General features: G+C 42.2%; 1 protein-coding gene across 1 annotated transcript in view; it reads right to left on the bottom strand.

Moving 5' to 3' along the window:
- The window catches only part of dnm1a (dynamin 1a), a 270919-nt gene that overhangs the window by 217967 nt on the left and 25727 nt on the right, over positions 1 to 27225 (bottom strand). Inside the window, exon 2 of the mRNA XM_047044701.1 lies at positions 22686 to 22759. Coding sequence (XP_046900657.1) covers positions 22686 to 22759 — 74 coding nt within the window. The remainder of the gene's footprint in view (positions 1 to 22685; positions 22760 to 27225) is intronic.

Genomic DNA, 27225 nt, shown 5'->3' with positions numbered 1-27225 from the left:
AGACTGCTGGTGTCCTTCTACCGAACCTCCATTGAAAGCATCCTCACATACTGCATATGCATTTGGTATACCAGCTGTACAGTGGCTCAGAGGGTCAGATGTTATGTATTATGTAATGACCGTGTGTGGTTGTTTACGGTACAGTCTTATTTATTAACGTATATTTATTTGAGTAATTTTAGCACTTTAGTAATTTTATCCTTTTTAGTCAATGCATGATCCACTGACTGGAAGCACTTTATTTCTTTGTACCTGTGACAATGACAATAAAGATCTATTCTATTCTATTCATTTGTATAGTATGCAATTGTGTTGGGGGCACAGCCTGGCCCAAGGAAAATGCTGTAGACTGTAGTTACATGGAGATTTTTATTAATGGACCCAGTAGTGTTTGTTAGGGGACAATTTATACATGAGATGACCAATAAAACTACCATACTTGAGAAATCCCCAGAACAATATCATGATCAATTCTCGCAACTGGCTGAGCCTAAAACATCAGAACAATGGCCATTTGGTCTCATAGACACAAGTCCTTGTATTCCACAACATGTACACACTGGTACAACATGATACTAGTGTGTCCATTTCTCTCAGGCAGACAGTCTGAGAGGTCAACCAGCCCAACACATATTTCCTACATTATCCTACACTAACTGCAGCTGAGGTGAGGCAGCGCAGATCAACCCTCGCAAGGCTCCTGGCCCAGACGGTGTATCAGGTAGGGCCCTTGGGCTGTGCTGACCAGCTAGCAGGGGGTCTTCAGTGACGTCTTCCACCTCTCCCTCAGCCTGTCTGTACCCCCCACCTGCTTCAAGATGACCACCATGATCTATGTGCCCAAGAACACCAAGGTCACATGTATGAACCACTATTGCCCAATAGCAATTCAACACCATTATCCCCTCCAGACTTGTCTCCAAGTTTGTGGACCTGGTACTAAGCAAGTGGATCTTCAACTTCTTGACGGGGAAGCTACAGGTGGTGAGAATCGGTGATCGCACCTCATCCACACTGATCACCTACACAGGCCCCCCCCAGGGCTGTGTGCTTAACTCTGTTCACTCACGATTGTGCGACAACGCACAGCCCCAACCTCCTTAAGTTTGCTGACGACACAACCATCGTGGGCCTCATCTCTGACAGTGTCAACCTACAGAGAGGAGGTTGATGACCTGAAATCATGGTGTCAGGACAATAACCTCTCTCTCAACGTCAGCAAGACCAAGGTGATGATTGTGGACTATAGGAGGCGGCAGGAGGAAGGGCATGCACCCCTACACATCAATGGATCCGAAGTGGAGAAGGTCAGCTGCTTCAAGTTCCTCGGGGTGAATATCAGTGATATGCAGATTTTCAATACATATGTGAGGTTGTCTCTTGCTGTGGTCAAGAGGTCACGCAGTGGGCCTTTGACAATACACATATTGATCAGGGAATGTGCTCTGTTTAACTTTTGAGAAAATTACAAACAATGAGTTAGGACGCATCACCTGTGTGCTGTTTCTCCTGTGCATTAAGTTGTGAAATGTGTACCGTTTAAGGGCATGTTTTGGTGGTTACTATATCTGTAGGGGCCAGCTCATGTATATAATAGACCTCTGAGAGACTTGTTTCTCACTCATGCTATCCTTCTGTCATGGACTGATGGCATGATCCGACGTTGTTACTAATAAAACCGAGTCAACCCTTTTCTAATTTTCGTGCCTCCTTCCGGCTTGCCTGAAGACAGAGATCTCATCCTTACAATCAGCAATGATCTCACCTGGTCTGTTCACATGGACAAGGTGGTCAAAGTGGCCCGTAAATGCCTCTTCTTCCTGAGGAGACTGAAGTTCAGCATGGACTCAGTCATCCTCACTAACTTCTACAGATGCACTATAGAGAGCATACTGACAGGTTGCATCACAGTGTGGTATGGGAGCTGCACAGACAGGGACCGCAAGGCCTTAAGTAGTGTGGTCTGTTCTGCTGAGTTCATCATCGGCAACACAATTCATGATGAATTCTCTTAGCCTTCATATGTAGCATCATCAAGAAATAGCTATTCAATTGAAATGTACTCAAAACAGAAAATGTCATTGATAATCATCCAACTTCTTGTAGTGCTGATACTTCTGGCTTGTACATTTTGCCATTGAACCACAACTTCCACCAGTTATTCTTGGACAAAATACATATGAGATATATTAATTATACAGGGATGATACCACACTGGTCCCATGGGAAAATACAAATAACCATTAAGATATATTTTCTTCTTTCTCTGGTGTCTCCTCCGCACGGACAGACCCCGCGGTCATGCAATTGTAGGAAATATGTGTTGGACTGTTTGACCTCTTTGACTGTCTGCCTGAGAGAAGTGGACACATTAGCATCATGTTGTACCAGTGTAGGTGTGGAATACAATGACTTGTGTTTATGAGACCAAATGGCCATTGTTCTGATATCTTAGGCTCAGCCAGTTGCAAGAATTGAGAATTATATTGTTCTCGGGATTTCTCAAGTATGGTACTTTTATTGATCACCTCATGTATAATTGTCCCCTAACAAACACTACTGGGTCCATTAACAAATCTCCATGTAACTACAGTATACAGCATTTTCCTTGGGCCACAATCTCATACTATACAAATGAAGAGAATAGATCTTTATTGTCATTGTCACAGGTACAACGAAATTAAAGTGCTTCCGGTCAGTGCATCATTCATTGACTCAATATCAATAAAAAGGATAAAAATGATCAAAGTTCAGTTTGTGAGACTTTTATTTTTGTATTGCTTTGAAGTGCTTTTCAGCTCCTGAATAGCGTTTTCAATGCATTTACAATGTTTGCCATATAACTTCTGGCTGAATGGTTTTCTTGTTTTAACTGTTATAACTTGTTTTTGTGGGTGTTTATACATGGTAAAAGTATTTTCTGAAGCTGTGTGGCCCTTAGATTCAGTTTAGTGCTAAAATTACTCCAATAAATATACCTAAGACTGTACCGTAAACAACCACACAGTCATTACATAATACATAACATTGTGCACATTATGTTTTGCCAGCAGCAACAGTGGTTATTGCAGTTGGATAGACACTGTTTTAGTCTGTTTGTCCTTGCCTTGATTGATCTGTATCGTCTGCCTGAAGGCAACATTTCAAACAGGGAGTGCCCAGGAGTGTGAAGTGTCTTTTATGATGTTCTGGGAATTTTTGAGACAACAGGATCTGTGTAGGTCTTCCAGTGCGGGGAGAGGGCAGCCAACAATGCTGTTTATGACCCTCTGAGCCACTGTACAGCTGGTATACCAAATGCATATGCAGTATGTGAGGATGCTTTCAATGGAGGCTCGGTAGAAGGACACCAGCAGTCTTTGTGTGATGTTATTCCTCCTGAGTGTTCTCGGGAAGTACAGTCTCTGCTGGGTCTTTTTCAGCAGCTCAGAGGTGTTCACACTCCAGGATGGGCTGTCCTGTATCTGGACCCCCAAGAAGCGGAAGTCCCGCCACCCTCTCCACACTTCACTCCTCAGACGTGAAGTGTAACAAGTTTACTTTGTACGCTGTGTTGGTTGACTGTGACGGCACAGAGCACTGCCCAGCTTACATGTCCAAATCTGTGCCCACGCCATTTTCAAAAAGCAGCGCAGCAGCCTGGTGAGCAGCAGAGGTGGATAATGTCAGTTGTCCTGCTTTGCGGAGGTCATCCATGTACCTGCAGTAATGAAAAACAGGACACAAATTTTGAACTACAGTCAAATAGTAGCCTTTGCCTCAGATAGGACAGAGGGGAGCGACAGGACACAAGTGTAAAAGAGTGTGTGCCCTAGCCAGCTGCAACACAGGTAAGGGATCCATCACAAACTGTTTAATGACACACATTTTGTATATTCTGATTGGATAGCCAATAACTTGTCATGCAACATCATAACCATATATTGGCCCTTATTGTTAGAACTAAGCTAAGCTAAATGCAAGTTCCATTGTGTAGTCATTGCCATGGTGATTGTTTTGTTAAGGTCTTAAGTAGGGATGGGCATTCGACTAAATTGTCTTAATCGATCGTTGGGAGAATTAACGGATCGATTTTCGATTAATCATTAACATTTTTATATTAAAATTAACTATTTATAGGCTATATTAAAATGCAGTGAAAATAGAAGAAACACAGCGTGCTTCCACATTGAGATCTGTAGCTATTACAAGAAAAACAACTATTTCTGTAACTCCTAGAAGCGGAGACGACAGCTAGAAGCCTGTGCTCAAACACAACTGACCCTCGTTTTTTTCCGGCTAATTAACAGCTTCATAAAAACTTTCGCCCTCAACAATACTTTAGGGTAGCATATCCATCTCGATGGACTTGCAGATTCGTTGGGTCATTTTCTCTGCTCGTTGTGCATCGCAGCTCCTCCGTGCTAGCACCGAGAGCAGGATGCACCGCCACTAACCAGTGTCGGATGTAGCCTACGTTCTTCAAGTGGTATATCATTTGAGTCGTGGAGGAGTTGTATTTATACTCAGCTTTGCAGTGTTGGCAGTGAACAAAGTAATTTTTTAGTCAATATGGTGTCACGCTACACTTCGCCGTGACCTCTTCATGTTTACTTTTGAAATAAATGGAAACTCGCCGGTAACTGAGTAGGCCTGTGGCGTTTTTTTCCAAACATTGGCTTCATTTGGTAAAATGTTTAATTGCTGCCACATAGCGAAATCTATTGCATTCCTTCAAGACTCACACTACGCAACAGAACACGCATTAGTTTTATCGATGAACAAATAATGTCATCGACTAAATTCTTAATGATCGATAATCGATCGTCGATTAATTATGCCCATCCCTAGTCTTAAGGCATACAAATGTCACTTTATGAGGTTATTTAACATTAATATGAGTTCCCCTTGCCTGCCTTTGGTCACCCAGTGGCTAGACATTTTGATAAGTATATGCTAAGCCCTGGTAGCCTGATGTTGTCAGACTCATAATTCTAGTCAGAATATGAGTCTGAAAACTCTCCGTTGGGCTGTGACTATGGGGCGTGTGTCAATGGAGCTCGTAAAACAAATGCCTCTTCGCTCAATTGGATAGACCTACAACCAATCAGAGCAACGTAATATGTTGTTTGTTGAAAACAAATTCAACCCAAGCGCTCTTTGTTGATTACGTTACTGTTGACCATCTGTCCATCATTGTATAAAGCCCGTCCTGACAATTTAATTGGTCCGAACAGCTCCTGTTCTGATATAGTTTTTCCGCAAAAGGAGCCCCTCCAGACCCAACTTCCCGACCAAATTTATTTGTGGGCGGGGATAAATTTGGAGGAAGCCCAGGGTTTTTCCTGAGTCAAAATGGGTCTTCGGTGCTCCCCAAAAAAAAAAATATATATATATATATGTATGTATATATATATATATTCTTTTTTTTTCTTTTTTCTAATCAATGTATTTATTAAGTGTTTTGCACCCCCCCCCCCCCCAGCAATAAGGTTTTAAAGTATGTTCTAAATGGCATAAATGCTGCCAATTAATAATTACAATAACAACTTATTGAAAATGGTAAGTAGCCTAGCCTATCGATTAAGGTAGGCCGCTCTGAAGCATGTATACTGCCTGCTTCATTTGATCTTGATAGGCTAAGCATTCTGTAGCTAATATTAACAATATACTATCAGGGCTACCAACTTTTCCAAAAACCTTGGAGTGAGATTTGGTAGCGCCCCCCGGGCGAGATTTTGCGAGCTTCACTCCCCCCAAAGGCGAGTTTACACGGCTGCATAGCCGCTGGAACATATTTTATCAGGGGGGTGCTGGCGGCGGGGGCTTAATGTTGCGGGGCGGCAGGGAGGAACTGGGAGTAAAAATTGGCCCTAGACTTAGATCCAGACCGGCCCACCAGAACTGGCCCCCATATACGCCACCACAGCTGCCCTGCTAATGTAAGCATAGTCTGTGTTCAATGTGATGCGAGTTAGGGAGTTCAAGCCTTAAAGCGAGCGCGCATAGCACGCAAGCCGAGAACATTTTGGCCTTTATTTGAGCGCAAAATAGTTGAACTTCATGTAAAATAAACAGCCGTTTTTCAATTGGTAAAACTTTGTCTAGTGAAGGTGATTTCTTTGTCTCCTAATTTTTCAGCCCCACCCTACGTTTCTTACCCTGGTTTTCCATAGTTATTCTTCTCCCGGTGCACCCGATTGCCAGTCCGCTACTGCGGAGCTGTGCCACGGCGGTGGATTTTTAAGTCATAGCCTATCATTTTAAATTCTCGTGCTGTCAGGGGGTGCTGCAGCACCCTCAGCACCCCTAGTTCCCGCGGCCATGCACGGCTGTTTGGCAATGTTGCTTCACTCGGTTAACCTGCGCGTCGCTCGTCCGTTAATGTTTACAACGTTAGCTTGGCTACTTGTTTCGCGTTGCCTTTTCAGCGTGAGATATACAAGGTGTGGCGTGAGAGCGTGAGAAATGGGTGAAATGCGTGTGTCACACGGCGAAACCGTGAGAGTTGGCAGCTCTGAATATACCCACTTTTTATTCATTAAAACTACTTCAGCATAATAATGCACCTAAAATACAAACCTGAGAAAGGGCAGCAATCGCTATCAAATCAACAGACATGTGCAATTTAGCTAGCAGGGGAAGAATACAAACAACGAAAATCATTTTAATTTGCAAGAACTATAGACTTATACAATAACGGGCTGAAGAACTGACAACATAAGTTATACGACTTACAGTTCTCAAGGACGCACACGCGCAATATCAGCTGCGGTGTGAAGTCTGTGCTATTCTCCAACATGCACTCACTGCTGATATACGGACTAAACTTTTGTACAGCCTGATTTCTAATACCGTGGCGGCAGAAATGTAGCCATAGAGGAAACACTGCACTACATTTTATCATTCCAGGTTAAGAATACCAATGGAGGCTGCGTTTGAAATCGTAAATCAAACTTTTGTCAGCATTTTGAGTGGAAATGTAATTAGCATTTGTAGGCTACAGGTGTACTATTCGTGCACGTCGGGCTGGCCCTCGCAGCGGAACGACAATTTAGTGGCCGCTCTGTCCATTCGCGCACCTCACAGTTGCGTATTTATCAGACAAGAACACACGCTTATCAACTTGATTGTTATTGATCAAAACAGAACGAGGGTTCGGCTGTAGCCTACTTGAAACATACTATTGAGAACATATTCGCTGACATGCATTGCACGCGTGATGAACACAGGTTTTTTTGCCCTTGGCGCTTGGGATTTGTCATTGGCGCTTGGGAAAACGGCTTTGGCGCGAGCCAAAATGTTCTCTATGTAGGAAAAACCCTGAAGCCCTGGTATTCTAGGTAGATAACATAAGCGCTCGCCAGCTAGCAAGCTAGTTTAAATAATATAACCTACGGGTATCTCTAAGACAAGGTATATTTGGCCAACCATATTACCATTGTATGAGTAATGTTATTCTAAAAGCGAAATCCAAAAGTTACCTGATGGCATACGAAGGTCTGAGAAGGCGTCTTCGCTGTGCTCTCTTATTGACATTGAGTGCGTGGTGATGAGAGCTCGAGTTCTGAAAGACTAGCAACCAGTTCTTCCAATGTCTCCATCGATAAAATGCCTTGAGTCTTCTTAAATTCACCAGTGATGAATCAATAGGCAATCAATTGTGCGTGGCGTATGTTGCCTTGTTGGAATTTGTTCATTAACACCTGTGTGCTATTTCTGAAATCGGTTTGCGTCGATATGTTTTCTGTGGTGCTGTCTTCTGTGAGGTGTGGTCTTCAGCAGCTAATTTGCATGTTAACTAGATATCTTCTAAAGCTAATTTGCCTGTTAACAAGATATCTTCTAAAGCTAATTTGCATGTTAACTAGATATCTTCTAAAGCCAATTTGCATGTTAACTAGATATCTTCTAAAGCTAATTTGCATGTTAACTAGATATCTTCTAAAGCTAATTTGCATGTTAACTAGATATCTTGTTGGCAATAGTTACTAGTACTTATAGAGGGTTTTCACCGACGTCACGTTCTGGGTGGTAACCCGGATGCGCGGCCATTGTGGAGGCACTCGGTGTAAACAAACTGAACGGAGTGCATGGAGTATTGTGCGCTTTGGATACTTTAAGTGTATATAGCCATGTCTAAACAACCGAAAAGCTCATCAAATCGCGTCCAAGATGCAAAGGCATTGAGGGAAGGACTCGGACCACAAGATAAGGCACAATATTTCGAGAAATTACGATTTATTGGCGGTGCAGATCCCTACGAGTTAGATCCCTCTTCTTGGATCCGTGACGACCCGGTGATTCTTCCTTCAGTTGCATATCCCGATAGAGTCAACAACCTGGTTTTCTCGCCGAGCCCATACACAGCGGAAGACCTTAAATCCTACAAAGGTTTGGAGGCCTATAACCAGATGGTGTGTGGATGGGTGAGGGAGACGCAGTAACAAGTTAGTGCTATCAACGACCGTTGTGTTGTGAAGGCCAAAGTAAGTAATGCAATAACGTCATTAACCAACTTAACCTGCAATACTGCATACAGTTAGTATGATATAATTGCGATACTCGAGGTCTAGCCAAGTGACTATCAAACGTGTTTTTTCCCTTGTAGATCTTGGTTGAGCATTGCCAACCACAAGTACATCCTTTCCTTTGATAATCTCTGGTATTCTTGTCCCTGGTTTTTAATAACTTTTGGAAGTCGCTAATATTCCAAATGTTTTTCTCGATCTGTCCTATTGGTACAACCTGAAACACGGCAATAATTAACCATTTTCCTTGACGACGTTTGGTATATACTTCAGTGTCTGTGCTTTGTTGTGATGCGGAGTGCCTCCAATATGGCGACTTCCGGTCTGATGACGCGTCGTGAAAACCCTCTATTGATTTAGGGATATCTCTTGTTGGAATAGTTACTAGTAACTAAAGAATAGTTACTAGTATCTATTCCCGTTTTACTAGTAATTATTCTTTAGTTACTAGTAACTAATCCAATAGTTACTAGTAACTATTACAATTCTTACCAGTAACATTATTATTCTTACTAGTAACAAATGCGTTTTTACTCGTCATTGCTTATGACGAGTAAAAATGACTACTTGATAGTAAAATTTAAAATGTTACTAGTAAAACGGGAATAGATACTAGTAACTATTGGATTAGTTACTAGTAACTAAAGAATAGTTACTAGTATCTAATGAATAGTTACTAGTATAACTGGAATAGATACTAGCAACTATTTGAATAGATACTAGTTGGACACAAATAGTAGATATCTGTAAAGCAGAGCCCCATAGGATACAATTGTAAAATTGTCCAATTTGTTACTAGTAAAACGGGAATAGATACAAGTAACTATTGGATTAGTTACTGGTAACTAAAGAATAGTTACTAGTATCTAATGAAAGTTACTAGTAAAACGGGAATAGATACTAGTAACTATTGGATTAGTACTAGTAACTAAAGAATAAGTACTAGTAACTTTAAAATAGTGACTAGTACGTTTATAGATATAAATGTTAAAATGGCCTGCCATATACCCGTAGCGCCACAGTGCATTTCCCTGTTGAAGCTCAGCTTCCATGGACTTCAATGGGGCTGCTTTGAATAGTTTTTTTCAGTGGTTTGGAACTATACGGTCATTGGATAAATGCTGCGATTATGTCCCGCCCTGGACGCTCGGCGTCTCTGGGGGTGAATGGAGGAGTGGGCTGGCCTGGACGCTGGGCTTCCGCGTGATGATTGGAGGGTCTGTCGAAAGACTGCACCTCCCTTTGATTGACAGCGATTTTGTACTATAAAACTCGCGGAAGCTATTCAAACTCAGTGTCATGGATTTTGCAACTGTAGTTGACAGACAAACTGCGGAAACCTATTTCTTTTTATTTTGCTTGGCGAAAGTTTAACCTAATTCCCACATTTCCTTCAGGTTTAATATGTTTTCTTTAGTTGGTTCGTTCATTTATTCATACAGTAGGCTAGGCTAGTGTCGTGGGGGTGAACTAGCCAATGAACTGAAAATGTATATAATGTGAGCCAAAAATGAGCTTCCCCTATTTGAAAAACCAGCAGCCGCCACTGAAGTCAACTATCAATTGACATTTGTGCATTTATTAATACATTTATTCATTTATTTCTGTCTTAATGCATGGATTAGGACATTTATTTATTATTATTTATTATTTATTTTAGTTATTCATTTCTAAATATCGCAGGTTTGGTCCTCCATAATTATGCAGCCTAAATAAGATAGGTGTAGCAAAATATGTATAGTTAATATATCGTCTATAATTATGTGCAAAATTACATTTACATTTACATTTAGTCATTTAGCAGACGCTCTTATCCAGAGCGACTTACAGTAAGTACAGGGACATTCCCCCCGAGGCAAGTAGGGTGAAGTGCCTTGCCCAAGGACACAACATCAGGTGGCACGGCGGAGATTCGATCCTGCAACCTTCTGATTACTAGCCCGACTCCCTCACCGCTCAGCTATCTGACTCCCTAATTATGAGTTATGAATTCTATGAAGTGCATTAGCTTCACATGGGCATTTGTGTGTTGACTGGTAAGCGCAATTCTTATGTAGCGCCTCTCTGGTTTGGTTGATTTGTAATGAGAGGCGGCTAACCTGAGTTCTTTACACTAACTCAATACACTTGGTGTTTAAACCAATTGACCATATGGAAAAAATAATACACCCAACGGTTATACAAAAACATGAAAGATTTACTATAGATAAACAAAGAAAAACAGCTCAGTACTTCTATTGTTATCTCCAATATCACTGTCACATATGTTCTATGTGAACATATCATTTGCACATTGAACAACAATAATAATAGCAGGCAATACTAACTACCCGAATACTTTTTTAAAGGGGCGATTGACTGGGTTTTTGGGGTATTCCACACTGTTCCTTAAGGTCTCCGATTAGGGTATGTAACATTGGTTGGGTTGAAAATGGCCCGGGTGCTGTTCTATGCCCCCTGATAGATCCTCTGAAATGTTCCCGGGAAAAAACACTAGCTTTTCTCCTTTTATGGTATTCTCATTAATATTTAGATGAGCTGCGCGCTGATTGGTTGGTTTTCAACAAGTAAAGCTGGGGAGCAAAAACGCAACAACAGCAGCACTCACTGAAACACCGAAGGTGTAGACTTGAAATAAAAACACGCAAATAAATCTATTGTGTCTACACAACACTGTTTTCAACAGATTGACTACATATCATTTGAAATGATAACGTTAGTTGTTTTTACTTCTGTTATCGAAGCAAACTGGATTGATTTAGGTGGGTAGAACATTAGGCTACAGCTTAGCAACCAAACTACTACTCGGCTTCAGTTAGCTAGCTGTTGTAGCTCTAGATATCTTGCTAAAAAATAACCTGACAAAGATCTGGACAAACATGCACCGTGAATAACACGGGTTATTTATTTGAATAAAACACAGTCAGGAACATAAAACAACGTTAGCCCCATTGCCAATAAACTAGGCTAAATCATCACACATTCTACCTATGCTCTTACGTTAGCAAGCTAAAATAGTTTACATGCCTACTAGTACAGTAGGTGTTTTCTAGCTGTTCTTGCATTCCTTGCAAATCAGCGTTAATAAAAAGCAGATGAGCTAGAGTCAATCTAACATTGACTAGACGGGCATGGCTGATGTTTGTCTATACCGTAGCATAGAAGATCCCTGTGCAGTTCGACCTTCGACAAGTTTGCGCGAACCATTTCACCAAGGACGGTTTTAAAAACCTGGGACAATGTAAAGCAGGATTTGCTATGAAGCTGTTGCTGAAAAGAGGTGCATTCCCACCATACGTTCATCACAACCGCAAGCTGTAGTATGATTTTGTCGGTAACAGTTATTAGCAATGCTAACGTATCCTGTATCTAGCATCTGCCTTTCTCCAGTTCTTTCAAATAGATCATCTAGACAGGCGTTAGCAATAGGCCAGACTACTATTCGTTTTCTGGTTGTTTTTTTGGAAGCTTCCCTTCTAATGCCGACTACAGCTAGTCTAGCTAGAGTCATTTGCTAAGTAAAGTATGTTGATGTGTTTAGCATTGTATCTATACTATTTACAGGAGACTTTGCATTGCTAATAACTGTTAGCGACAAAATCATACTGTTCCCTACATACAGCTTGCAGTTGCGATGAGCGTACGGTCGGTCGGAACAGCACATCTTTTCAGGTTCAGCTTCTTAGCAAATCCTGCTTGAAATTGTCCAAGGTTGACAAAACTGTCTTGGGTGAAATGTTCAGAGCAAATGTATAATTGCGGGTCGAACTTCACAGGTCTTCAGTGATGGAGATGCACATCCCTAGTAGATATGTCACAAAGTATATACGGTCAACTTCTAACCTTCACTACCTATCCAGATCTTCTCCACCTGCCCTCTCTTTTTCTTTAGGGCTCTGGAACTGCCAGTCTGCTGTGAACAAGGCAGACTTCATCCCGGTGTTTGCATCCCATGCTTCTCTTCATGCCCTTGCCCTGACAGAGACGTGGATCCGCCCAGAGAACACTGCAACTCCAGCTGCTCTCTCCGTCAACCACTCCTTCACTCACTCACCCTGCTCAACCGGCCGGGTGGTGGGACAGGTTTGCTTCTTTCCCCACATATTAAATACACATCCACACCACTCTCTTTTACTGCAAAATCATTTGTACACCATTATGTGATGCTAACTGATCCTATCAAAGCATGCTTAATTGTTCTTTATCGCCTACCAGGACCACTAGCTGACTTTGTGGAGGAGCTGGACATGCTCCTCAGCGTCCTCCCGGATGATGGAACCCCCCTGATAGTCCTTGGGGACTTCAACATCCACCTCCAAGGAACGCAGGCTGTCAACTTCTTGTCTCTCCTGACCTCCTTCGACCTGACGCTGCTGAGCACACCGGCGACCCACAAGGCAGGCAAACAGCTAGACCTTGTCCTGACACGTAACTGTATCACTGACTTAACCTCTGTAACCCCACTGCACATTTCTGATCACTACTTTATCCAAGTCTCTGTCTCTCTCCCTCCAACTCCTCCTACCTCCCCTCCCAACTTTCCGGCGCAACCTCCGCTCCCTATCCAGCCATAACCAATCGCAGGCGTTCGCCTTAGCCAACTCCTTCAACACTACTGTAACGGAGCGAGCTGCCGTAGCTGGAAAATCAAACTTTTCCCGAACCCCGTGGGGAGGAGGGACACAACATCATGGCCACCAACAAAACTCAGCAAGGAATGTTATTGCTCCGGCTTTAACCTATGGATATTTGGCAGCGTTGCCACAACCGCAGAATAGCTTCGCTCGCATCTTTCTCCGCCGCCATTACTGAACTGCTCAAACTAGTGCACAACATTAACGTCATCGTTCTCAGCCACTCCCTCTGTTCGCTGATTGTACCTACAAAAAATGTGTTTCTGAAAACCAACTTCAAAGTCAAACTCCCAGACCTAGTACAGAAGCAAAATCCAAATTGAGCGGAAGTACGTAGGTGGGCAGAGCCAGGCTAGGGGAGGGGCTCCTCCACAGGACTTCACTCCTGCCGAGGGGCTGGCCCTCTCCAGCTATCAGGGTCACCCCACAATGGAAGGAGTGGAAGGGGGCATTTCTTCAGACCCTGGTGGCAGCAGGTTGGAAGCCCAGACAGGGCTCCAGACTGCGACCAGTTTTTGAGATAGTGCAAGCATTTTTTTACAAACACTCGCGCATGTGCGACCTACAAATTTAGAATTCATTGGGTGTGCACACTGTCAGCACACGTTAGCAACAACGCATAGATACGACGTTCAGGTAAGACAGCGATATCAGTGTTCCTTCTGCATTAGTACCGTAGCTAAAAGTCTAAGAAAGTTGAGGCTATTTTTCGCTAGGTTCCTTTGAATGTCTTCATCTGCCAGACAAGTGGGTTCCCCTTCGTTCTTTTGGTGAGCAGTTTCACAAGCCCCTCTTATGTTCTTATGTTCAATGTTAAATGCGGCATTAGTAAAACATTAGGTCTATTTATTCAACTATGAACTGTGAACTATTATTTATTCAAACTTTTATATATTATGATAGTTTAACGTGACTAATGTTTTTGTAACTAAACAGAACCTGTTAATTCCAAGGTTTAATACCCGGGCTACACTTATGATATAGTGGGAACATTAATTGTAATTTAAAATGCTAATATGTTTTTAAGTCGGATAAACTTACACTGAACATAACTATAAACGCAACACTTTTGTTTTTGCTACCATTTTTCATGAGCTGAACCCAAAGATCTAAGACTTTTTATACATACACAAAAGGCCTATTTCTCTCAAATACTGTTCACAAATCTGTCTAAATCTGTGTAAGTGAGCACTTCTCCTTTGCCAAGAAAATCCATCCACCTCACAGTTGTGGCATATCAAGGTGCTGATTAGACAGCATGAATATTGCACAGGTGTGCCTTACGTTGGCCACAATTAAAGACCACTCTAAAATGTGCAGTTTTACCGTATTGGGGGGGGTCCGATAACCAGTCAGTTAGGGTTGTCCCAGTCTTGAGGGTGGTCCCACCTTTCAAGAGTGCCCGCTCCCAACACAAGCTCTTCTCCTGTCTGGCGCCCCAATGGTGGAATCATCTCCCCACCTCCATCAGAGACTGTCTCCCCACCTTCAAGAAAAGGCTAAAGACACACTTGTTCCGGGAGTACAACGGTACTTAAAGGTCACATGACTTGAATTTGTCACTTTAGGAGGTTATTTAACATTAATATTAGTTCCCCTAGCCTGCCTTTGGTCCCCCAGTGGCTAGAATTTGTGTAAACCAAGCCCTGGGTGTTCTTCTCCGCCTTTGAGAAAATGAAGGCTCAATTGCTCTGTTTGAAAATCCTCTCCTTGAGACGTCACGAGGAGGAAGGTTAACTCCCCTCTCTCTGCATTGACCGCCCAGATAATCTGGCCCGCCCATGAGAAACTGAGCTACGATCGTGCAAAGGCAAGTGCGATAACGGTTTATCCTGGAGAGACATCATGGCAACCAAACAAACAAAGCATAATAGTTGCTCTGTGTTTGGATGTACAAATCAAAAAAAAGTATTTGTTTTAGTTCCTTCATCCAAGCCTCTGCACAACCAGTATTTTAATTTTAATTTTCCCTGGAAATGCGCCGATACAACTTCCCAAAGTTTTGTATGTCTGCGCCAAATATTTCAGCCACTGTTTCCTCAACTTGAGCCAATACAAAGCTGGCCTTGCTGAAATTAAATTCTGCATCATTACTAACTCTCCTTGGTCAAGCTACAAACCTTACACAAGTAAGTTGACTAACGCTATATCATTTAGTTGCTTTACTGTATATGGTTACCTAGCATCCTACCCTTAGAATGTGGCTGTAACATTAGCTCTGCAGCTAACAGCTGAGTTACTGTTGCTAATGTAAAGGTAGATAGCATCAAGTATGTGTGTGAATACACATGCTCTAACGCAAGTGTTGTAAACCTCTTTGTTATTTGGATAACCGTTATGCAGTTGGTGTTATGGCACGTGCGATATCCGCCTTTCCCCTCATTTAAATTATTATGAGTGTGTGCCTCTGCAAACCAGGGTGATCAGATGAAAATGGGCAAATTCGAGGCATCTTACAGCAACGGGGGCTACGAGCCATTGCGATACATCCATTGTAAACATTAGCGCATGTTGCCGCCCCTCTCCTCCTCATTAGCATTTAAAGCTAGAGACACAGAAAGGAAAGCTCATTGTGGGACTGCTGGTAGTGGCTGTAATTATGCACCAAGGCTGAATTTTGGGAAAGATACTTCAGATACAGTATTAGGGAACCACTAAGGCCTATATAAAAGCATCCAAAAACAGCATGTCATGTGACCTTTTACGAAAGATTTTTTGGGATCTGATGTTAGTTTACTTCCTCCAGGAACACAATGACGCTTATTGAGGGACTTGTTGCACTTGTTGGTTAGTTTTAACTGATTTAACTACTTGTACTCGCTGTAAATTATATTATTGTTGCTTGCTTTCCTACAGGTACGCTCTTGCACTTTTGAGGTCCACGTTGATAAATTTGTAATTTCTTTACATGCTCTTGTGTTTCTTTCTATTGGCACTTATTTGCTTTTCACAATGTATGTTTCATGTTTTGGCTACCTGCAATGATTTTGGGGCTATCTCATTGTTTATGATCATTGACCTATGCACTTTTGTAAAACTCTCTCTTGGAAGTCGCTTTGGATAAAAGCGTCTGCTAAATGAATAAATGTAGCCAGTGTATTAATTTAGAATGGTAAATATACAGTTTTACTGGAACTACTTATTAGCAATGTTCCCTCGAATTTTTTTCCGCACTTAGCAAATAGAAATCTGTCTGACACAGAAATCTGTCTGAGTTTGCAGAGAACCCCGCTAACTTCTTCGTAGAAAGCTTCACCAGCCTACCTGGACCATCGCTTGTGTCCGTTTGAACGATTTCATCAAGCCATTCGTGTTTAAATGTAAACCTGCCATTTTTGGGGGGAGCCTGTAAAGGTAACGTTCCTGATGTTTGTTTATCCATTGCTGCCTTGCTAGTCAAAGCTTGAGCTGAGCGCGAAATGTACGTTAGATAGAATGTTCAAATGTAACATTATTATTGTAATTGGCTGAGTAGCCTAGAGCAGGGGTTTTCAAAGTGGGTGCCGCGGCACCCTGGGGTGCCGTGACGCATGCTCAGGGGTGCCGCGGAATGGCCCAAGGATTGATCATTTAATGAAAAAAAAAAAAGTAGGCTACTTGCGGCTCAAACAACAATCGGCTACAGTTCACAGTTGATTCAGGGCTTAACGTCAACAACAGTTCTTTCGTTGACTTTGTTCGTTATTCCGTATTGACAGCAGCCGGAGGAGGGCGGGTAGGGGCAATGGATACGTTTTTAAAGAGAATGCATACACCTCCACAGGAACAGACATCGGAATCGAAATCAGCAAAGAGAAAAAAGAGGCATAACGACTCTCCAGTAGGTAACATGCCACACACCAGTAGCCTATGCCTGGTCTGCAGGGAGACGTTGGCTAATGCAGCCATGGTGCCTAGCAAATTGGCAAGGTACCTGGAGACCAAGTACCCAGCACACCAGAACAAATAATATTGAATATGAATATTTTAAAAGATTTAAAACACAGAATACCACACAGAGCGAACGTATGCTTTCTACCGTGCGTGTATGTGAAGGCACAAAAGGCTTGTTTTTTTTAGTTGACGAGTTGTTTGCTAAATCTAAAAAGCCACACACTTTAGCAGAGTCTCTCATATTACCAGCCTGAGGTAATGCTAGGGCCAGATGCTACAAAAGAAAAAATCCCCCTCTCTGATAACACGATCAAACGTCGCATTGATGATATGTCGGAGGACATGAAATCTGTATACTGTATGAGAATCTATGGCTAAGGTGGAAATTTGCAGAGCCTATGCAGGTCACGTGAAAAATTATCAAAAGACTTGTAGAAAGACCGAGTCGGGAAATGAACGAATCACTCGTTGAGAGGAGTCGTTCCTTATAAGGATTCAAAATGAACGAATCGTTCACGAACGACACATCACTACTTAGCAACAACTTTGCGCATGCCCATTTGAACGCATCTCTGAAACTGGGATTTCAGAAAAGAGTTTGCAGGGATTCAAACGTCTTGAACGCATGGATTTCAACTGGAAATTAGCTACTTCAAGGGTGAGTTTGTTTACAGAAATAGTTTTAAATATATAAACATATTTTCTGACATTGGATGGAGCATGCTATTACGTATAGGTTTGAAATTTAGGCTATTTAGCCTGGTTAGCAGTATCTGTTTCAGATTCACATTGTTTACGTTAGGATTTCGCTAGCTAGCTACTAGTAGTAGAGCTAGTATAATGTACTGTAGAGGTAAGGCTAAACCCTCCAGAAAGTTATGTTTAAATACTGAAAATACATATTAAAGAATTTATAATACATTACAGTACAATTCTAGAACTATAATCATTAGCTGTATCACGGGCATGGCACTATCTATAATTCCAGTTATTAATATTTCTGGCAACTTAATCACCAAATACATCACAGGCACTGTGCACTATATAGCAACGGGAACAATGCTCGTAAGACTTAATTAAGGATGCATGTATTAAAAGTTATGTATTGTGCTTATTAAATGTATGTCTAATGAACTTAGAAGTGTGCTCAGGCTTAAAACATTGTGTCTCACACAGGGTGTGGGAAACAGGCTGTATTTTGTGTGTTATCTCTCCATTTCAGAAGCAACCTTGAAACCGGGCTGAAAGCACCCGAGCAGGTGGGATGCGTAGGGAAAAACAAACTCCTTGATACACGAGAGAACAAGCTCAACCCTTTCTTGATATTTCTGTTTCAATTGCACTGTATAATATATGCTAGGGCAGGGACAGATAGCCAGTTGGACTTCGTGAACCAGCCCGAAACTCTGTTGCGGGTAGGGAAACGTAGACAGCCCCAGAGCTCTGTACTTGTTGATTTCCAACTGCTGCATTAAAGCTGATATTATCGGACCTCTGCGACTCCAGACCACTCTTTCTAGAACACAGATTTGTGTCATTGGATATCATCATTACATATTGGATTAGACACAAAGATTTTCAATCCTTCAATATATCAAAGTTTAGCGTCTCACAAATAACCCACAAATAAATCGGTGAAAATAAACGTTCAAAACTGTTAGAAAAAACCTTGTCCAAAAATAGTTTATTTTGCCCTGGATTTTCAAAGACTGTGGAGCTAGCGCGTGGCTGATCATGTTTTGATCAGTCGGTCAAGGCATGCACAGCAATGTCGTCTATAAAAGTATCATGTCACTAATTCTTCCAATTTGTACATGACATCTGTTTTTGGATAAGTTTATTCGTTTTAATCTTAAGATGCGTGAGTTTTTAGAGTTTTAAATATTTCTGACGATTCCACGAGTGAGTTTTTTCTAAAACGGCAGCTAGGTAGCTTTGATTAGCTTCCGTTACCTAGCAACCTAGCATAATACTCGTAGCAATGCTCCTACTTGCTAGTGTTACTTGTTAGCTTACTAATTGTAAATTTTGAAGCCATACTATAGCGTTTGTCACATAGTTTGTCTATCGGAAAATAGTCGGTTGTAATGTTCAGAATCACACATGTGCGACGCTACGCTGTGGGGCCCTGCTTTCGAACGATCACACATGTGCGATGCTACTCTTTTCACATCAATATGAAAATGCTACTACTATGTACTTAAACTACATTCCACTTTCATTTCTGTAAGGAGTATCCTACCACCGTCACACGGCCTAGCACTGTGTCCCTGGGAAATTATGGTAAAGTAATGAATGACCGTTTATAACAGTGACAATAATTGTATGAACCATGGCAACCCTAAAGGCTATGTTTTGAAGCAAAAGCATGACTTAAAACTTTAGCATCACCAGACCCCTAGGTGTCAACTCTGGTCTGGTGGAGGAGAACCCATATGGGGTCCAGGAAAACAGCTGGCAGCCAGGCAAGTGCAAATATAAGACACTCAAAGCTTCTCAATAGCATTGCCAACTCATTGTAAGGCATAATTAAGCTGTTCTGATCGTGGCAGGGGGATACATATTTGTCAAAACAACAAATGTTGTCTTACTAATGCTTTGTATACAACCATTCAAGGTAACATGTGTTATTTACATCAATGGTACAGCTAATCATGTTAACTCTTGTAAACTTGTTTTACTTGTCTTTACTGACAGACACATTACAGGTTATGTTCCAGAAGATGGAGACATTGGAGGAGAACCAGCGAGAGGCTCTCCTATTCAGGCGACGACAGGGCCAGGGATGCAAACACATGTATGGTCAAAAAAGAGAGAGGTAATTGAAGCCCTAAGCCCGTGGCAAATATCCATATATGCTTTGTGTCATAGTGACATTTCACGTTAGCTCTACCACTTTTGACAAGGGCAACGGTCTCATTGCAGTTTAAACACATCGGTTTTGTGCTCCCCACCGGCAACACAAATGCGTACTTGTCAGTCCATTCTGTCTGAAATTTGCAATTTTTGGAAACAACTTTTCGCTGGGTTTTGTCACGCCATGATTTTTACAAAGGAAGAAACAGGTAGGCTTGCTACCGTTAGAAAATCGATTAGCCTGCGTTGTTGCGAATGACACACAACCTGCTTGACCCACAGAGGTTGTGGCCAACGTTGAGTGAGTGAGTTGTCATGGTGATTACAGTTATTTAAGCTCCTTATTGGAGCTTTAGATTGGACACGGAAGATATAAAGCACATCTACTAGGAAAAACATATAGGCACAAAATCATGCCCCAATGAATTGCGTGTAGGTATTGCAGTCCGGATCCGGACCAGAGTCAGTTTATTGAGTACCCACCGCAGACAGTAAAAGATACGCAGCAAGAAGAAACACGCTTGCGCACATAGGCTCCTGCTGATTTGCTTATTTCCTATTTACTTGTTTGGTGGAGGCAATACAGAATTACTGTTGGTGCAATTATAAATCAGACCCCTCCCCCTTAAAAAAACTCTTTGGATCTGTACGATTTACGAAAAAAACGTCACCCAAACTGACGTGAAAAAAGCGGGAAGCGCTGAAAAGCTGTTTGCATCACTGCAGGGCAGACACGCGTAAGAAGTGCCAGTGATGGACCTACAGGTGGCCCAAACACAGGCTGAACTCCAAGACCTTGAGGAGCGCCTTAAGTTGCTGGAGTTCCGAAAGAGTGGTAGGTGTTTTGAGATGCCGTGAACTATGGCTTACACGCAGTGTTCAACGTTCAAAATGGTGCTAACAATAAGTTCATGACTTCTAATTGCAGATGCTGTGATGAAGTGGAAGACGGGACTGGGAGAGAAGGCTGTGGCTCCTCACAGCGTAGACACTCAAACACGCCCCGGCACCCCATTCAAAACAAGCCAGGTGAATGAATCATGATTGCAGCTTCCCAATCAAACCTTTCACATGGCTATGTGACCAAAAACTAGAATCCCATAATATTTTTTTGATGATGTATATTATTCTAGATGTGATTTTTTATGACTTGTATAGCTCCTTTCATACGTGCAATTATGTTGATAGGACACTAACTTATTTTGTGCTTCATTGTCAGGGCCAACAGACAGGACCTGTAGCGGGGACTGGCAGAAGATGTTCATTCACTGTTTGGCACTTTATTTGAAATAAAATGACTGAATGTTACATGGAAATGCTGCCTTGTTTATGATTAGCTTGAGTTATGCTACACACCACACAAACATAGTCCTCCTGAAGTTGGCTATGTAGCCTATTATACAAGAACAAGTAGCGTTTGGGGCAAATGAGGTCTGCATATGAACCGCCCAAATATAAGCAATAGAATTGAGAAATATAGGTTAGTAATTAACGTTGCAGTTACGGACTAGCAACGTCGGAAAATTACGTTGCTAGGAGGTTGCGGTTACGGACTGGCAACGTCACAAAATTAAGTTGCTAGGAGGTTGCGGTTACGGACTGGCAACGTCACAAAACAACGTTGCTAGGAGGTCGCGGTTACCGACTGGCAACGTCGGAAAATAACGTTGCGGCAACCTACTGGCGCCCCACAGATGCACGGTCCCGCAATGTCACCAAAGACGTTGCGGCAACGTATGTTTGGTCATCGCGTGACGTTGCGACAACGTAAGGGCAAAGTAAATGTGTTAGCTGGGAAGAGCATGTAGTTGAACAAGTTACATCTTGCATTGAACATGTTGAGGTATTCAGGGTGACAGTGATATAATTGTGACAGGGACAGACTGTTGTCTGTTTAAATTCTGTTTGAGTTGAATTTGAATTAAAGAGAGTGGTTCATTTGAATATAACAAAAATTAGATAAACCTTACTTTCTCAATGTAATGCCTATAATAAAAGCAGTTATAGCCTATTCAACATATCAGAAGGTCAAATCAAATGGCATTAAGTACAAATATGACACAAAGGAAGTTGAGAGTAAAACGTAAAAGCTAGAGGTGCCGTAGATGGAGAGAGATATGTTTAGGGGTGACGTGAGCCAGAAAAGTTTGGGAACCACTGGCCTAGAGTGACATTGAAACGTACGAAGTGGGCTTCGCCGCATTTGGCCAATCAACTGAACATTACTAGTTTTTCTAAAATAAGAATTAAGAAAATACTGATTTTATTTTGTGCGTGGTCTGAAAAATCTAGTGTGTGGGTCCTCAAATGGTCTAGCTTAGAGGGAACATTGCTTAATAGGTGTTTTATTTTCAGAAAATATTGGACACCCTGCAGCCAGTCAGAATCAAGTAATTACCTACACCATGGTATAACAGGGCTATAATATATGGATATACAACTCATCAATATCCAATAGCTCTGGTAATGAAGTGGAACCATGACAACAATGCCAGACATGGTCAAAAGGTATTTAGGGTCATAATCATGTCGATATTTTGGGAGGAAGGTGAAGCAAGAAGATGAATAAAGCACCTTGAGTAAAAATACTTAGAAACTTGAGAAGCAGGAAGATAGGAAAAAAATAGATGTAGCAGAATAAAAAGTGAGAGAGTGAGACACAGAGGAGAATAGTCGGACTATGAGGAGGAAGCTTTTACATGTGGGACACTGGAAAATGCTAGTGAATTTGAAACCTACAGTTTTAATTGGACTATTGTTAAATTCGAAAGTACCAAAGATTTACCTGAGGGAGAAAGGGGAAATAATTTACCTGTAGGACAATGGATCAACTGCAGAACCAGGGGGCGACGGGTCACGATGCCAGAGCCACGGGGAAGGAAATCCCTGACAGACACACAACAGACAGAAGAGTAGTTTATCTCAACCTCGCAAGGGTTGCCATTATGTAAATGTTTGGATTGTTTGTGACGCGAGGTTACTGGTACACATCACTCATGTCTACTGGATGCAAGTCTTCACTTCCTGTCTTCCACAGCTACGCTCTGATAGAAGATACCTGGCTCATCAGGCCATACTATACATAGCCCCCACCTCTCTGAGACTGAGATCATATGCATTCAATCAATGCTATCAACATTTCGATTTGTAATATGCCTCTGTACTTGGACCCCACCTCTTCTCTCTGTACACCGCTTCAGTTGGACCGATTATCACCTCCCATGGCGTTTAATATCACTGCTACGCTGACGATGCGCAGCTGTACCTGTCGTTCCCCCCGACTGATCCGGGTATCTCAGCCAGAATCGAGGCCTGCCTCACAGACATCTCCGCCTGGATGACCAAGCACCACCTCCAGCTGAACCTTGCCAAGACAGAACTTCTCATCATCCCAGCCAAACCCTCCATCTCCCACAATCTCTCAATCACCCTGGGATCTGCGACGTTGACTTGTTGTTTATGAATATATGTAAAGGTAATAGAAGGAATATTTGGGTACATGAAAATGTGTTTCCGAAGTTTGGATTGATTGTCGAGGGGGCAATACAGTACAGTTATCAAAAATCCAATGCCTGATTTGTGTAATGTTGTGTTTACACAATAAACCCACACAAAATTAATACCACTTCAAGACACAAAAAAGACACTGCAGGGCTGTAGGCAATGTGATTGACATGAGCCAGTGGCAAACTACCAGGACATTGCACCCACAGCACATGCAAAAATGATTCATTTGATGGAGTGACACAGAAGAGATCCCTAATATGGATAATCAGTGTTTTGGGGGCATTTTAGGCTTTTGAGCGTACGTACACTTTTAGTGAGAATCCTATGCACAGTTTTATAAATGAGACCCCTGGTGAGCTCGGCAACACAAAAAGGGCTGGACGTCCAAGGAAGACAACAGTGGTGGAAGATTGGAGGATCCTTTCCAATGTGAAGAAAATCACAATGGACAGCGTCCAGCCAAGTGAAGAACACTCCAAGAGGTAGGCATATCATCATCCAAGTTTACCATAAAGACTTCACAGATCAAATACAGAAAGGCCAGATTAGACTTTATTAAGGTTCCTCTGGTAGGAGGAAACATTATTATATTATTATTATTCTTTTCCCATCCCTAAAAAAACTTGAATTTTGCACTACATAGACAACGGCGGTAAAATATTAGTCTTGGTCCCGATTGAGTTGCTTGTATTGGGATTTAAATTCCGTTGCACAGTTTAGGACAGGATGGGAAACCTTTTTTCTGCCAAGGGCCATTTGGATATTTATAAAATCATTCGGGGGCCGTACAGAATTATCAACTTAAAAATGTGCCTGCTATATTTGGTCAAACATTTAATTAACTCACGCCTAATGTGTTGGATGGAACTGCTTCTCTTTGGTGAGGTTTGTGATGTTAGCTGGCACGGATGCAGCCTGTTTTGACTTGGGGTGCATCGAACATTTCATGATTACATAAAGGGATCGTATTATTTTTAATACTGCTACCATTTTTTAGACTGCTTATCGATCTGAGTGTTAATCAGGCGCGGAGCCTCACGTTGTAAACATTCGGGGCTTAGCCTAAACCAACAAAGTATGATTGTTTGATTTGCTAGAAAGGAATTCCACACTTAATGCGAGCGCGCACAGCGCGCGAGGGAATTTTTCTGGTACATAGGTACGCTATGCTGCGCGGCTCCGCGGTCCTCTTCCACATATTAAAATAGTGCTGCTGCCAACCAATGATGCACCCAGTGGCATTTTTATATGTAAAAAATTGGTGGGGCAAAAAAACATTTCAAAATATAGGATACCAGTAAACTACAAAAGTCCCTCTTGCTACTGATGTGTTTATTTAACACGTCAACAAACAGTGTGGCTCCACACAACACTTAAAACGACAGAGCGGCTTGCTTCTACCAGGTGTTGTAGTACACAAACTGCAGAGACCTTCTTGTGTAACTGCTCTCCTTGTCTCTCACACACATGTAAAATTACCACTGTCATATTTACAAACCTAAATTAAGAATGCAACCAAGCTCAGAACCAATGTGCCTACAGGGCCATGCGCAAACAGCAATGAGTTCAACACAACAGGAAGGCCACAACGAAGCAGAAATACAACTTTTTAGGGATACAGATCCATTCTATGACAACAACCAGATAAGCATGGACACACTGACACGTCACCATCTTTATCTATCGATCCAGCCCCATAATATGACCAATGCACAGACCAGCACAACAAAGGCAGGATGATAAAATATGCTTTCACTCACCAAGGCTGAGAGCTCACTTGAAGAGAAAGGTGCCTTCTTTTGTATGCTAACTAGACAAACCGTTAGCCACTCTTCAAAAACCACTCCAGGTTAAATCTGCGGTTACTTTTACCAGCAGTTTGAGCGATGACAGCATTGTGGCTGATGGGCACCACTTAAGCTGCTTTATTTTAACTTTCTCCTCCAAATTAAGGGTTTATAGGGTATATAAGGGTATACAACCGGTGCTCAAGTATGAAATCCACTTTATTCATTTTCTCAAGTTATCTGGCGTTTGTGAAGCTAATAAGCTAGCTAAGACAATCTAGCTACATCTCCTCGCTCTTCTTGCCGACTAATGTTGGCGACAAGCAGCCAATCAGGGCTGAAATACAAAATGACGCTGTATTGGGGCAACCGGCTCTCAGCCCCACTTGGCATAACATTTGTGTGATCCACATTACATTACATTACATTCTGAGCATGCGTATTACTACTTTCCCACCTCCAATGCATTTTGAGAGGGGCTAGCCCCACCACGCTCTCTTTTTTGCCGACTAATGTTGGCGCCAGAAAGACAGATAGCCAATCAGGTCTGAAATACAAAATGACGCTGTGGTGGGGCAACTGTCTCTCAGCCCCACTAGCATCAAATTTGTGTGATCTACTTTACATTACATTCTGAGCATGCGTATTAACACTTTCCAACGTCCAATGTACATTGCATTGTGAGAGAGGGGCTAGCCCCACCAGAGCCCCACCTTCACGATTAGCCTATGCTAAACTCGAATAGGCAGAACGCAGTCTGAAGCAACAAGGCAGGGACCAATGAACATGAAATAAAATCTTAACACAAATGAATGAAACGAAACAATTTAGGAAGACGCTATATTCATATATAGTAAATTATTCGAAGTAAACGAAAATAAAAATGTTCGAGAAATTAAAAATAACATAATTTTGTTGCAGTTCTTTGCACTGCCCCACCCGCCCCTAATGACCAGTCGCCACTGGATGCACCTAAAAATATGGTTCCTGCAGTGCCATGGCGGGCCGGACCAAATGATTTTGCGGGCCGTTCCCCACCCCTGGTTTAGGAGGTTACCACATTTTAGAGGCGAAAAGTGCCTTTAATCGACGAAAGGTACTCTGTGCTAGCTACGTCACCACGTCAACACACATTAGCAACGACGCATGGATACAACGTGATAGAGACGTTCTAGCACGCAAGTTGGAGCTTGGATTATGAGTGAAAAATACCAACCCCAAAAATTTCCAACCATTGCCATTTGTTGACAAAGCGATTTCGAGTGGAACTGCAAACTCGGATTTTTGATTTAGTTTGTGAAAATCTTTGTAATTTGAGCGACTGCGGGTCGCCCGTGAGACCGGCCAGTCTTTTAGGCGGCAGCATGCTAGAAAGTGTCATAGTAGTATTTTCGTAATTTAATTTAATTTTACACGAAAAAACTGAAAGAGGGAAATGTTATGACGATATGACTATTGTGAAGACAGCCAGGTGGTGAGATTTTAATGTAAGTTGCTGTAAAAACGTTGATTTGTTTGCTACGTGAGAGCCGGGTCAGCCTCCATTGACGATTGCAGCAGTTGTTGTCGATCTGCGTCTGATGAGTATTTTCGTACCAGGGTCAATTCTACATCAAAATGGAAAGCAGTGTTATGATATAAAGATATGGCGATTGCAAAGACAGCCAGCGGGTCAGCAAATGTTTGTGATTTGTGTAAACTTGGAATTTGAGTCAGACCTCGTCTTGTTTTGACGTTAGCCTCAGTCAGACTCGGCTCGCCCAGTGGCAGTGTGTAGTAGTAAGCTACTACTGATGTGTCGTTCATTTTGAACGAATCCTGACTCGGGAGTAACGAGTCCTCTCAAAGAGTGACTCATTCATTATCTTGTGGCCGCGCATCGGGACTGTTGCATTGGCTCGTCCAAGAAAACTGAAATGATTCGTTCATTTCCCGACTCGGTCTTCGGCTATGAGCCTTTGGATTCTTTTTCACGTGACCTGCATAGACTCTGTACTGGTATACGGTGGCCCTGAAGTGCAAATGACACCCCCTAATATGAGTACTACCCCAAATGAA

Source organism: Hypomesus transpacificus, chromosome 22 (genome assembly GCF_021917145.1).
Source record: "Hypomesus transpacificus isolate Combined female chromosome 22, fHypTra1, whole genome shotgun sequence".
Classification (NCBI taxonomy): domain Eukaryota; kingdom Metazoa; phylum Chordata; class Actinopteri; order Osmeriformes; family Osmeridae; genus Hypomesus; species Hypomesus transpacificus.
This window is presented reverse-complemented; position numbering and strand designations above follow the sequence as displayed.